The sequence below is a fragment of the Crotalus tigris genome, unplaced genomic scaffold (genome assembly GCF_016545835.1).
Source record: "Crotalus tigris isolate CLP2741 ecotype Arizona unplaced genomic scaffold, ASM1654583v1 scf7180000024351.1097467, whole genome shotgun sequence".
Taxonomy (NCBI): Eukaryota; Metazoa; Chordata; class Lepidosauria; order Squamata; family Viperidae; genus Crotalus; species Crotalus tigris.
In genome coordinates, this window is record NW_024100520.1 from 495,330 (window position 1) to 509,299 (window position 13,970).

Genomic DNA, 13,970 nt, shown 5'->3' on the forward strand with positions numbered 1-13,970 from the left:
CGGGGTTCGGGCTTTTCATCTTTGAGGGAGATGAGGGTTGATTTCATCAGGTCAATCGCCTTCTCCAGGATCCAGTTCGACTACTCCCTGCAATCATCTTCATCTTTGCTGAGGAGCAGTGATCTCTCCATCTCTTGCTTCCATCCCAATTGGTGGCTGCCTCACCTCAGCATCACCTTTCTCAATTTTTTCTCCCACTTGTCCTTCTTGACTATGCCCATGGACCAGCAAGGCTTATGGCTGTGTGCCTCCACCACCTCTTCCTCCAAGGCGTAGGATGTCTCAGAGCTGGACAGCTGGCAGGGTTCCGACTGGAGGGAGGGCTCCCCCTTTGCAGTGGCTTCTTCCTTCTCTGCACCGGTGTCTGACATGGTAGACTTTGCAGAGTTCCCTGGCAAGATCTGTTCTTGCAGGTTGACTACTATTGCAGATCCTGTCATGTCAGGACCCACTTCAATACCTCATCCCAAGAAAGTAGAACTCATGGAAGCAAACTCTTCCAAAAGGAACTTTTTATTAGAAGAAGTTGATAGCAGGCATACTAGACAGAATCTGAGGGGCTCCCATACAGATTGATAGGTTAAAGTGTCCTCAAGCAAACCCCACCCCATAGTTCATCTGGACGATTCAAACTGGCCAATCCCCAGGTTTTAAGTCACGGAAAGGGGAGATAACATCAGGCTGGCTCTGGTCATGGCAGCAATGTTTAGATGACTCTTCGCACCTTCTCTTGAGAACGGAGAGATAAACCAGGTTCCGGAAGTTATATGTTTTTCTTCCTCCCCTTTTGCTAGCTGACAGTTTAGGGAGAAGACGTACAGAGAGAGGAAGAGAGCAAGGGAAGTATAAAATATGAGAGAAGAGCAAGGGAAGTATGAAATCAAATAGATATGGGTTCTGACAAAGGGACATGTTATTATATTTTGTCTCCATCTTTATTGTTTGTGTAATTAATTTCTGTGAAGATATATAGAACGTAGATCATAGAACAAATGCACCATTCCTTAGCAAAGCAAATGTATCACTTCATACATTTCAGTATATTATTCTATATACAGTAATTTAATTTTCAGAATACATTCTATTCAAAGCACAAAAATCTTCTGCAAACATGCATGACTCAATAATACAGATCATTCCTAAGAGCTTGGGAATATTTTTTCAACAACCAGGTCTCAGAAATAGAAAGATCCTGATCATCTTTGAGTTAGGAATGTATTCTTATTGTTTTTATTATGTCTGATGACATGGTTGTTTAGTCTGTGGCTGATGATATCTCACCAATCTGCCATAACTTCATATGCACATACATAAACATTACACAGACTTAATTTTGTAGTCTAAGGCTGGCCGTGAGCTCAAAAGATCACTGAATCCCTATGCTCCATAAAGAATTTCTCCACCTCTGACTTATAGCTAGGTTAGGCAACTTTGCCTGATTATCCTCTCTAAATACCTTTACCTGATCTTATTATGCCGAATTTTTTTTAAATTTAAATCAAGGCATGGATAGTTTTCTCCAGTATTTCAAAGCTTAACAGATATCTCCTCCATAAAAAAATAAGGTGTCATCTAACCTGCAATAGGCTTATGAATATCTATGAACAGATATACCTTTAAACATACTTTTTAAAAAACTCAATACATATTCTTTTTTAAAAATAGATTTTAATTTTGGATTACAGAACTGGTCTCCCACCAAACTAAAGACAGCTTGCTACCCATATATATTGACCCATGAGGGTTTGAATTATCCTCTGTTCATAGCTTGCTTTGAGGCATAAAGTTCACTTTGCAAAGTTATTATTGGGATTTGGGGATAAAAAAAACAATCTGAGAATGTGTTCATAGTGCTCTTTTTCCATATGACTAGATTATATTGTTAGGGGAAAAACGTACAAAGCAAACAAATACAAAGCAAAGCACCTCTATGGGACTGAAATCCTTTGTATATGTTGTTATTTGCAGTGCATGCCAAGAAAGCCATGGGCACAAGAGCCAAGCTGGCAAGCTAATTAAATATATGAATGTATATGTTTAAACAGCCTTATAAAGGAGCATTGGAAATCTACAAGATGAGCGAATATCTTATAACTTCTTCCGCAGGTGCAAGGATAGCTACAAGCCATGGACTTTCTGTCCTACTTCTTGTTTGTGGCTTTATGAAGGGTGCTTTGCTTTGATCTAAAAAGTGCTGACTTTTTCCAATATCACTTTCTCTTCTTAAAGCAAAGAGCAAATCGCCTGTAAAATCTACGGAGTGGACAGAAAAATTGATCCTAACTTCCAACCACCACCCTGCACCCAATGTACACTAATTCACTACACAGAGGAGCACCTTCTTCAGAAAACACATACAAAATCAATAAATAAAATATTACACTTTTTAAAAAAAAGAAAAGAAAAAAAAGACAAATATCAAGTTCATTTCTTTTGAATCTAATTTTTTTTTCCTTTTCCTTTTTTCTCTCTTTTTCTTTTTCTTTTTTAAGAGGAATTGGCACACGGTAATAAAATATTGTTCAATGTGGCAATGTACATTTTTCTTTATTTTTATTTTTCTTGACTCAAACAAATGAAAGTGCTGAATTACCTTGATTCTTCAGCTGTTATTTATATATTTTTTTATTTATTCATTTTTTGATATTATCAAACTAGACATGGTTCTTATCCGGAAAGAGATAACTCTAAGCAGAAAGATAATAAACTCAACTTCCCTTCTACTACATCTCAACACATAGCCTCTCTAGGTTTCCAGATGCCAACTTTACTCAGATGGCAGCAGAGGGAAACATCCTTTGGAGGAACATCTTTTTTGGACGGCAAATCTTGCCACAAATCCAATGCAGCTAATAAGTACAAGAAGTCTATAAAGATGGAAAATGTGCAAAAAAATGTCTGAGCCTTAGTTGGAGTTTCTTAGTTCATTTCTTCTTCTCATGATTATTACTTTCTTTCCTGTTTGATGGTGGCAATTATCAGCCTGGCCAACCCCTATGGGGTACTTAAAGGTTTCTATAAATACATATATTATATGTGCGTGTTTTCTATTTTGATAGGTTTTCTTTAATTTTGCACTTCTATATTTGCAAACTTTAACTTACATTCTGTAAACTGTTTTCATGTGTGATACAACTTCAAACAGATGTTCCTTGGTACATTTATATGTCAGTTTTAAATATTATCTCAGTGTGCTGCCACCAACTTGACATCTTTTTTCTTTTACCAAAGCATTTATTTTAAGTTATAATTCAGTACTATGTGGCATTTTGTAATTCATGCAATCATTTTCCACTAGCCTAAGTCCTTGCTGATGGCAATGCACCCCTCTACTAACTCTGTAAAAATGCACATTTGTTATGGTTTCCAACAGAAATATTTGAGTTGCCCAGGAATGTTGGAATTATTTCTGGAATATATTTTATCAATTATATATACCCTGCAAAAAAAATTGAAAGGAAAAATGAGAAAGAGAAGAGAGACAGAAAAAAAATGTACCCTGTTCTCTGGTTGGGTGGGTTTTCTTTTAATTTTGTTATTAATAAAATCAGAACTTGGTATACCAACAACTTAATTTGCTCATAATATAGGAAGTAGTCTCATGTATGAGGCTACACAGAATTATTATATTTTAATTGACTTGTGTACTGTATTTGATGTGATAATGAGACAGCCTATATGAGAATGACATTTCTTTGTGAAATCAGATATTTTTTAAAAAAAATATGCAAGTCTTAATACTTCCTAGCTAAATGAGTGCCAACAGAATGTGTTAATAACTGTATATTAAATGAACCTTTTTTCTATTAAAGAGATATAATATCAACCAATAAGCCTCTAGGGAAAATAACAAAGATTCACAATGAGCTGTTCTTCACTTGCTGTAAATACAGAGTGAAACTTTCTCTACTGTACTGACTAGCCTTTTTTGAATCTGAATCTCTGATCCCATCCACATATATAGATTTAGTTTTCAACTTACACCCAAAAAAAATTGGCATGGTAGTTTAGTTGTAGGCCATTTAGTAGCAATTCTGTTTTTCTCCATACAGAACTGTATGTCACCTTGGGACTTTGGAAGAAAAGTGGATTTGCCAATAGTAATTTCATTTTATGTCACAAAATGAGAGATGACTAGAGATCAAGGAACTTAATATTCCAAAATTAGGGCTTAAGAAAAGTTTCTTGATTTCCTGGTTTTCTCACTCTTTTGTGAGAAAAGCTATTTCTTAAGAATCAGATGAAAGCAATGCATTAGATGTAAATAGTAATAGAAATCATATACTCATAATACATACATGGAATACATAAAGAAATCCATAATGCAAGTGTCTGGCAGCAAAGTTATTACTCAAGAATTCAATTCAACCAGTCACTGACATGCAAGATAAACTTGGGAACAAAATTTCAGACTCATGAGTAACTGACTATCTTTCTTTTTATATGTCTTGCTGCCAGTTGACTCCCTCATCTAATTTCTTCCATTTGATACTCAGTTCTATAAATTTAAACAAAGAGAATTGGGCTTGTCCTGAGCCTGGGAACGGGTTATTTAGAAAAAAGGGTCTTTCCCCTTCTCTCCTCTCCTGTCTTAAAATTGTCATTTCCTATACCTCAGAGAGCACATATAAGATTGCCAGACAATAATAGCATTCCAGGACAAGAGGGATTTTATATATAAAAAATCCCTGTGCTGACCACACCAATCCGCTGTCTCCTCCCTAGCCCTGCAGTCGGTCAGATCCATTCCTCCACATCCTGTGCCAGTATTTCTGTCGATGTGTAATTCTGGATTGTGGCCGGCACATACCTCCCACCTATGATTGGCTGTATCACGCCTACTTCAGTTACATTGGCCAACATCCGCCTCAACCTCACTGCCCTGCCAGCTGGACATACTTGTCACGAAACAACCAGCTATTTAATATTGCTGCCTAGTCACTCCCCCCACTGTCATGGCTCAATGTGCTGTCAGTGCATCATGCAGCTATCCTGGTTGGCAATCCCCCAGCTGTGCTCGCTGCATCGACCACACCAATCTGCCGTCTCCTCCCCAGCTCTGCAATTGGTCTGGTCCATTCCTCCACAACCTGTGCCAGTATGTCTGTTCATGTGTAATCCAGGTCCTTCACCTTCCTGTTCTGGATAGTTGCACGGGAGAGGGGTGGTCGGCGGTTTGCCTATTCGAGCCCCTTGCATGACTGCTCATGTTGTCTTAGTGCCTGGTATGCCAGTAGCAAGTCGACATGTTGGTTGATGGAATGCTGGTCAGACAGCCAGGCTTCTTCAGCAAGTGGCCGCCCTTTGTCGAATCCTGGGCGATGACCTCAGCCCCTGCGAAGTTGAACATGTGGTTGTTCTCAACCATATGTGTCCACACCTGGGACAGTTGCTCATTTCGTCTGACTGCTAACTCATGATCATACTCCATGGAATCTGCTCACAGAGATTCTAAGCAGAAACTACAGGTGGCATTATTTGTATGAGTCAACAAAGAAGTGGCATTATTTGTATGAGTCAACAAACTGATAAATGTATATTCTTCTGATATGAATATTGGCAACATAAATCCTGAACAATCTAGAACTATAGAAGGGTAGGAAGAGAATTTTGTCATTACCCTGGGACTTTTGTTATTACAGAGATACAGCTACAAAAAGTTACAGGGACAGATTAGGTAACACTTCACTCAACCACAGTAATTGCATGAGGGTTCTTGGAGTCCTAGTGGACAATCATTTAAATAAGGGCCAGCTGCCCAAAAAGCCAATGCAATCCTAGGCTGCACTAACAGAGGAAAAGAATCAATATCCCAAGTGATGCTACTCTTTATAATGTCTTGGTAAGACCATACTTGGAATACTGTGTCCAATTCTGGTCATCACAATACGAAAAAGAGTGCAGAGAAATGCAATGAAAATGATTTGGGGAGGGGGGGTGAAGGCTAAAATTTATGAAGGGCAGTTGCAGGAATTGGGTATGTCCAGGTTAGTCAAAAAAAGAGCTAGGAGTGACATGGTAGTAGTCTTCCAATATTTGAAGGGCTGCCACAAAGAAGAGGGGATCAACCTATTTTCCAAAGCACCAAAAGACAAGACAAGAAGCAATGGATGGACACTGAACAAAGACAGAAGCAACATAGAATGATCAACTAGTGGAATAGTTCACTTTCAGAAGTTGTGGGTGCTCCAGCAATAGAGGCTTTTAAAAAGAGGCTGGACAGATATTTGTTTAAAATGGTACAGGGTCTCCTTCTTAAGCAGGGGGTGTATTAGAAGACTTCCAAGGCCCCTTCCAATTCTGTTATTCTGTTAACTTAAGGCACAAAAAGCAACTTTAGGTTGATTCCACACTGTAGTCTAAGCTGCCCGTCTCTTAAGCCAACTTTAGAAACTCCAGATTGCAACAGGCTGGTACTGGACTGGGCTAAAGCAAAGTCCAGACTGTGGCCACCATTGGATCTGCTAGATTATCCTTCTGCTTCTGGCCTTCTTAACCATGCAGGGAAGGCAAATCTCACAGGCTGGATCATTTATGGAACAATCTATTATTGCTTGTCTTTATCTCCTTAAGGACTGATTCCTTCTGATTAGTTCCTATGATTTTCACTTGCTTTCCCAAATATTTGTAGTTACGGAAATCTTTCCATCCCCTTCCCACATTACTTCCATTCACACTAAAGCAGACCTCTCCTCCTTTATGGTACTATCACTGTTTGGATGTTACAATAATCAAAGCAACAGGGAATAAGTTGTTCTTTTGTTTCTACATTGCTTTGAGGGCCCAGGAGAACTTTGTAGCATGGAAGAACTGATGGTTTAGCTTCATTGAAACAAAATAGTATATATTGATACTTTTTTCCCAGAAAAAGAGAAGTAAAGCTTTGTAGTGGAAAATCTATGCAAAATCAAGGAGAATATGCTTCACTGGGGGGGAAAACCCTGAAAGGGTGCTCATTGGAAGAAGTAAGGGTTTAATGAAACATGAAGATAATTAATTGAATTAATAGGCTATTGTAAATTAACTGCAGAGTTATAAAGATCTTACACAATCTCTAGCAAGGGGTGAGATGGAGCTGTTGCATCCATTTTTGCTCTTCATGATCTTTAAGGGGCTTTCAGTATCAATTAATCATGGGGTTTTTCTGGACTTTGAAAGTTGGGCTGAGTAACACTGTGTTGTGTTGTGTTGTGTAATTTTTCTCAAGTGCTGGTTCCAGTTAGTATTGATAGGGAAAGATTTGGTATTGTGTGGTAAGTGGGATGTTGCAGCACTCAGTGGTCTGTTTAACATCTACATGAAACTGCTGGGTGACATCATCCTTGGTATGGAATGAGGTATCTTCAGTATGTAACTCTGTTTCTCTTTCTGGACAGTGTTGTACTGCCCAGACAGAACCTACATGCAGTTTAGGTCCTCCTGGATGAGTAGCAATTGGGGGAATTTAACTACATTTATAAATGTAGTTATAAAAGTAATAAGGGTTGGTCAGATAGCCTTCTTTCAAGGATATGAAGGAGTAAACAACACATCTCAAACTCATTGATAGATGTATTGTCCTGCCTTAGCTCTGAAAGCCAGCTGCACCAGTCTCTCTCTTCCTCTCAGCCCAACCCTCCTCACAGGATTATTATCATGGGGAAAATAGGAGGAAGAAGGTGTGTTGGATACATTTACCATCTTTTTTTTATTGAAAAGTTTTATACAAGTTTTTAACAATATCCCCCCCTGAAATAACCCCCTCCCTCCCTCCCCCCTCACTTCCCAGAGCTGGTTATAGGGTTACAAATAAACAAACAAATTCTAAATAAACTTATCCAACTATACTAATAACAAAATCAATAATGTGCTTTAACTCGAATACAAAACAAATTTAAGCAAAAAAACAAAAATAACAATATAAGCAATTCCAAATTAAAAACTAAAAATTATTCATAATCTAAATAATACTTTTTAATCCCATATCAATTCTAACCCATATTTACTCTACATGTAATTTATCTATCTTCTCCACGCTGAGGTGTATATTTCTTTTAAACAACCATTCATCCATAATAAAATTTTCCCTCCAATATAACCCAACCAACAAAGTTACATTCGATAAACTTGGCTCTTTGCCTCTTTTTTTTCCCCACCCCTAAGTAAATCTATTAATACCCTCCTACTTAAGAAGTTTCAGCAAACCATTCATCTTAATCACTAAAATTCTCACCACCAGAGATCCTTAGAATTTAAATTCTTTTACACCTTTACCCATAATATCTCATAATTATTTTTATACACTTTAAATTAAAAATTTATAATATATACTCCCAAATATTTAAACTTTTCCACTAAATCAACACCTTCTATTATTCTTTTTCTTTACATCTACATACTACACAAATCATTCACTATTCCTTTAAAACATACTAAGTCAAACTACCAGCTAAACTAACATTTATTGTTCTTTTTCTTTACATCTACATATTACACAAATCATTCACTATTCCTTTAAAACATCTTCTATTTCAAAAAAAAAAACTACTACCAAAGTTCATCATTTCCTTTTCTTTATTTCAACATCCGCCATCTGCTGTTCTTTTACTTTACGTCTATAGGCTGCACGAGTCATTCTCGGTTTCTTTAAAAAATCTTCTATCACAAGAGACTGCTGCAAAGGTTCAGCCTGTATGTCTCCTACATCCAATAACATAACACCTTCAACTGGCTGCTCTTCCAACTTTTCTTCTATTATCTCAGGTCGTAAAGATGATGGAGAGCCTGCCTTCAAAACAGAAGTGTAAAAATCTTTCACCTTTAAAATTGTATTAAGTCTATAATATATCCCCGCATAATTCACCACTATTCCAGCTGGTATCTCCCATCTGAACTGGACCTGTCATTTTTTTGAGCTCGTCAGCCAAAAAAGCAAAATCCTTTCTTTTTCTAAGAATTTTTGAAGGTATTTCTTTTAAAATTATAACATCTTGAGCTGCAATTTGAAATCTCTGCTTATAAAAAGCCTGTAAAATTTCATTACGAAGTGATCTCCTAGAAAAATAAATAACCACGTCTCGTGGCAAATTCCTCTGCCTCGCAACCCTTGAATTAACCCTAAAAACTTTTTCCGTTTCTCTCAGTATTTCTTCAGGCTCAGCCCCCAAAATGAAAGCTATATCTTTTACCACCAATTGTCTCAAATCCTCTTGCATGTTTTCTTTCATTCCCCTTATTCTTAAAGCAAATTCCATGTCTCTATATTGTAACATATTAATTTCATCCTGTATTATTTCCACCTTATTTTCTACTTTGTCAACTCATTCTGCCAATTTTTCAAAATTTTCCACAGAATCATCAATACGATCATCCAGACGATCTATATGACCAACAAACTTTTGAAATGCGAACACTATGTCCTCTCTCAGTTCCCTAATTTTATTTTCAAAAAGTTCCTCTATCTCTTCTTTAATCTGTCATGCCATATTTCCCAAGGCATCCTGTAAATCTTTAAGTATACACGCTGATGACGATGGAGAAGATGGTGGTAATTTAAACTTAGCTTGCTGAGCTGTCTGCATTACCAGGAAGATCGAGGCTTTAGAAACAACAGAAGCTCCAAGATGCTTTGAAGCCATTTTATTTTTAAGACCACTTGTTAAAAAGTCTGCTAAAATCTTATAAAATCAACAAATACCAAAAAAAAGAAAAAAAGAGGGGAGGAAAAAAGACAAAAGCCCCCTTAAAAGAAAAAAAAAGATTCTCGCATTTTATATAAATACAAAATCTGTTACATTGTTCCAAGTAGAAGTTCCGGTCCTTTCACTCAAAGAATCAACATCTCAGCGCCATTTTTGACCACTCTTAATTGAAAAAAGGAGAAGATAAATTCTTTTCCAGAGTTAAAGTCTCAAAATAATCACAATTTTAATCTCTCCTGGTCAGCTCTGTCTGCTTTAAATATTACTCACAAATTCATTTTAAGCGCAGATGTGGAAGCAGTGTCTAGCTTTGCCCCGGAGAAAATCAGGGCAAAGGCATCCTGGAATGTGGAGGACACCTCAGACTCCATGGGAGCTCTCACCCTCCGACCACCAAAAAAAACTTTGGGGTCTCGGGGAACTCTACCACTATCTGAGGAAAGCTCACCTCCTCCCCTTCACCCGGGGAGAGAGGTTTCAAGCTGCGAGACAGCTGTTGCTCACTGTCTCAGCTGGCTTTGACACATCCCAGGGTGGACAGCTGAAAAAAGCCGCCATTGGCATGGCCGTTGCCACCGGAAGTCCGATACATTTACCATTTTGTAAAAATAATAAAGATGGGATATATATATAGAGAGGGGGGGATGGATGGATAAATGGATAGATGGATAGATGGAGAGAGAGAGAGAGAGAGAGGTGGATAGTCAGACAGACAGAAAGATTATATAGACCAATAAGTTGTTGATATATTAAGTACTGACAATGAGTTAAGTATTGACAATGAGTTAAGTGTTGGCAATGAATGATATTGCCACAGGTGTATACTATAGACATTATGATCTCCGAAACATTATACCATACCTGAGAATTGGAAAAAAGCTGATATGCAAATTCTGTCTGTTCTTTATAAAATCCCGTTTACATCTTTTTCATATCTTGTTTGAATTTGTAAATATGGCCACCATGGTAAGTCAATACCTTGTCATTGTAAATCTTGTCTGTCTTTCAATTTTCCTTCGTTGTCCAAGATATCTTTGTAAGTCACGACTTTATTATAGTTAATTAAATTTGAGTAAGCAAAAGCTTCCATTGTTGAAAGCCATTCAGGTAGCTTGATATAAATTTTCTCTTTTATTCTTTCCCATTCTAAAAGAAGAACATTCCTTATGAAATGGTTTTGGAAATATCTATGTGTTTTATTCTTCCCATACCATAGGAAGGCATGCCAACCAATTTGTAAGTCATGCTCCTCTAGGTACAATAGTCTTTTGTTTCTCAGCGTTATCCATTCTTTAAGCCATGGTAAAATAGCTGCTTGATAATATAGTCTCCAGTCCAGGAGTCCAAATCCTCTACTATCTTTAGCTTCTTGTAGCATTTTCACTTTAATTTGTGCTTTTTTCCCTTGCCAAGTGAATCTCAATATTGTTGCATTTAGGTCATCAAAAAAGCCCTTTCCCAATTTTACAGGAATCATTTGAAATAAGAAGAGTATTTTCAGTAAAATATTCATTTTCACTGTAGCTATTCTTCCTAGCAATGACAGTTTTATTTGTTTTAACAATCTTTCATAGTTGTCTTCTTTTAATGTTGCACATCTTGTTGTTAGATGGATTCCTAAATATTTAACTGTTTTAACTATTTGCAGATTTGTCTTTTTTGTAAGTTGACTTTTCTGTTTATCTGTTAAGTTATTTGTTAATACTTTAGTCTTTTCTTAATTTATTTTCAAACCCGCCACTTCTCCAAACTTTTCTATTCTCTCCAACAATTTAGTAGTTGTTTCAAGTGGCTCCACCAAGATAAAAACTAAATCACCTGCAAAGGCCTGTAATTTATATTTTTAATCTTTTATCTCCAATCCTTTAATTTCTATATCTTGTCTAATCTTTCTAGTTAGTACTTCCAATGTTAGTATAAATAACAATGGGGATAATGGACATCCCTGTCTTGTACCTTTTTTGATATCAAAATTTTCCGTATAGTCTCCATTTAAGATTATTCTAGCCGTTTGTTTATGGTAGATTGTTTGAATTGCATTTATAAAGTTTTTCCCAAAGTCCATTTCCATCAACTGCTGGAACATAAATTGCCAGTTCAGATTATCAAACGCTTTTTGTGCATCAAGAAATATTAATGCCATCTGTTTCCCTGGATGGTTTTCATAATAGTCTAAAACATCCAAAATCATTCTTAAGTTATTTTTTATCTGTCTTTTACATAGGAAGCCATTTTGGTCTGTGTGTGTAAATTCAGTCAAGAATTTCTTTCTGCCATTATTGAGGCAAAGATTTTATAATCCACATTTAATAGCAATATTGGTCTATAGTTTTTTTATTTGTGTAAGGTCAGTATCTTCTTTAGGTATTAAAGTAATATTAGCTTCAGTCCACAACTTTGGTATTTTAGTCTCCAACAAGATATCATTACACAGTTCTTTCAATGTCGGACTTAATACATCTTGTAATGCTATATAAAATTCTGCAGGAAATCCATCTGGACCCGGAATCTTATCTTTTTTTTCTTCTTTTTTTTGCCTTTTTATGGCTTCTATAATCTCCATCATTGATATTTTTCCATTTAGTATATTTCGAATATTCTCCGGGATTTTTGGCAAGTCTGCTTTTTTTTAGGTACGAATGTATTTTTTCTTTAGGAATTTCCTCTGCCTTATAAAGTGTCTCATAATAGTCTTTAATTGATTTATTTATTTATTTATGAGACTTATATACCGCTCTAAGTGCAAGCACTCTCTGAGCGGTGTACACCAGTAAGCAATGTGTATATATATATATATATATATATATATATATATATATATATATATGATTTTTTTCATTGCATCATTTTAGAACTGTAATTCTCCTTTTGAATCTAGTAGCTTATTTGTCATTCTTTTTTTTTCTTTCTTCAATCTATATGCTAACCATCTCCCCAACTTATTAGCGTTTTTGAAGAAATTCTGTTTAGTCCCTCTAATCTGTTGAGCCATTATTTCCATCTCAGCCAGGTCTAATTTATGCTTTATTATCTCCATTTGTTTCTTATGGACTTTCTTTTGTGGGTCTGTTTGTAATTCTAGTTCCAATTTTTTAAGTTCTTCTCTCAGCTTTAACTGTAATTGTTTCTTTTCTTTATTCTTTTTAGAAGCATAAGTTATAGCCAGCCCTCTGAAGTATGCTTTGGCCCTATCCCATACATTTTGAAGGAATGTTTCTTCTTTCTTGTTTATTTTTTTAAAAAAAGAAACATTTCCTTTGTTGCTAGTTGTAAGAATTCTTTTTCTTTCAATATAGATTTATCCAAAGACCATCTTAGGTTTGTTTTTTGTTTTTTGTTTTTTTTGGTTCCTTTCCAGATCATTTTTATTGGGTTGTGGTTTCTATCTCCACCTCTTGTATTATCATTTTCAAATCGAAAGATGTCTATATCATTCCAATTCTAGACCATGATTTATGTCTGTTTGAATAAAATGTATAGTGTAGTTTTTCTTGGTTTCTCTCTCTCCATATTTCTTGAATACACAATTCTTCTTTCATTTTAAAAATGCTTTAGGTAGTATATTTCCTCCTTTCTCCCTTGTTTATGGCTTTTATAATCCAAAGTCGCATCTGCTATTGCATTAAAGTCTCCCATTATACAAAGATTTTGGTAATTTAAGTCCAATATTTTCTTGTGTAGTTGTTGATAAAATTGCTCTTGCTTGTCATTAGATGCATATATTGCTACCATCAATATCTGTTTTTGATTCACCATAATTTCTACCATTAGTATTTTCCCCTCTTCATTTGCATAGATTTGTTTGGGATTCATTTTTTTAATATAAAGGGCTATTCCTCTTTTCTTTTGAGATGCAAGTGTAAAATAAAGTTTGCCAATTTTTGGTTGTTCTAGAATTTTGGAATGTTGTCTCTTAATGTGTGTCTTTTGGAGGCAAATTATGTCCATTTTTAGTTTTTGTAGACTTGTAAAAAAAATTCTCCTTTTTAAGGGAGAGTTTAGTCCATTTATATTTATTGATAAAATTCCAATTTCCTCCATCTCTTTCAATTATATCTAGGTCTCAGTCTTCTAGTCGATCTTATCTGTCTCTGGTCTCTCAGTCTTGCTCCTTCTTCTGGGTATGTATTCTTGACTTCTTCCTCCTCTGTTTGTTTAGAGGCTCCTTCAGCTACTATTTCTTCTTGCTTCTTGGGTTCAGGATCACCTTTTTCCAGGAATGCTCTGTGGTTGTCAAAAAATTCCATTGCTTTAAGTCTGTATCTTTTCGTGTCCCAGTAGATTAAGATC

At 36.0% G+C, this 13,970-nt stretch overlaps 1 protein-coding gene across 5 annotated transcripts in view; it reads left to right on the forward strand.

The window, feature by feature from the left end:
• Nucleotides 1-13,970, forward strand: part of VSTM2A (V-set and transmembrane domain containing 2A) — an 82,865-nt gene that overhangs the window by 17,947 nt on the left and 50,948 nt on the right. Inside the window, exon 5 of one of the 5 annotated variants that reach the window (XM_039327169.1) lies at nt 2,230-3,830. The exons of 3 other annotated variants lie outside the window; for them this stretch is intronic. In XM_039327169.1, the coding sequence (XP_039183103.1) occupies nt 2,230-2,318 (89 nt within the window). In that variant the 3' untranslated portion in view covers nt 2,319-3,830. Of the gene's footprint in view, nt 1-2,106; nt 3,831-13,970 lie in introns of those variants that run through there. One more of the 5 variants, XM_039327172.1, reaches the window with a different exon arrangement.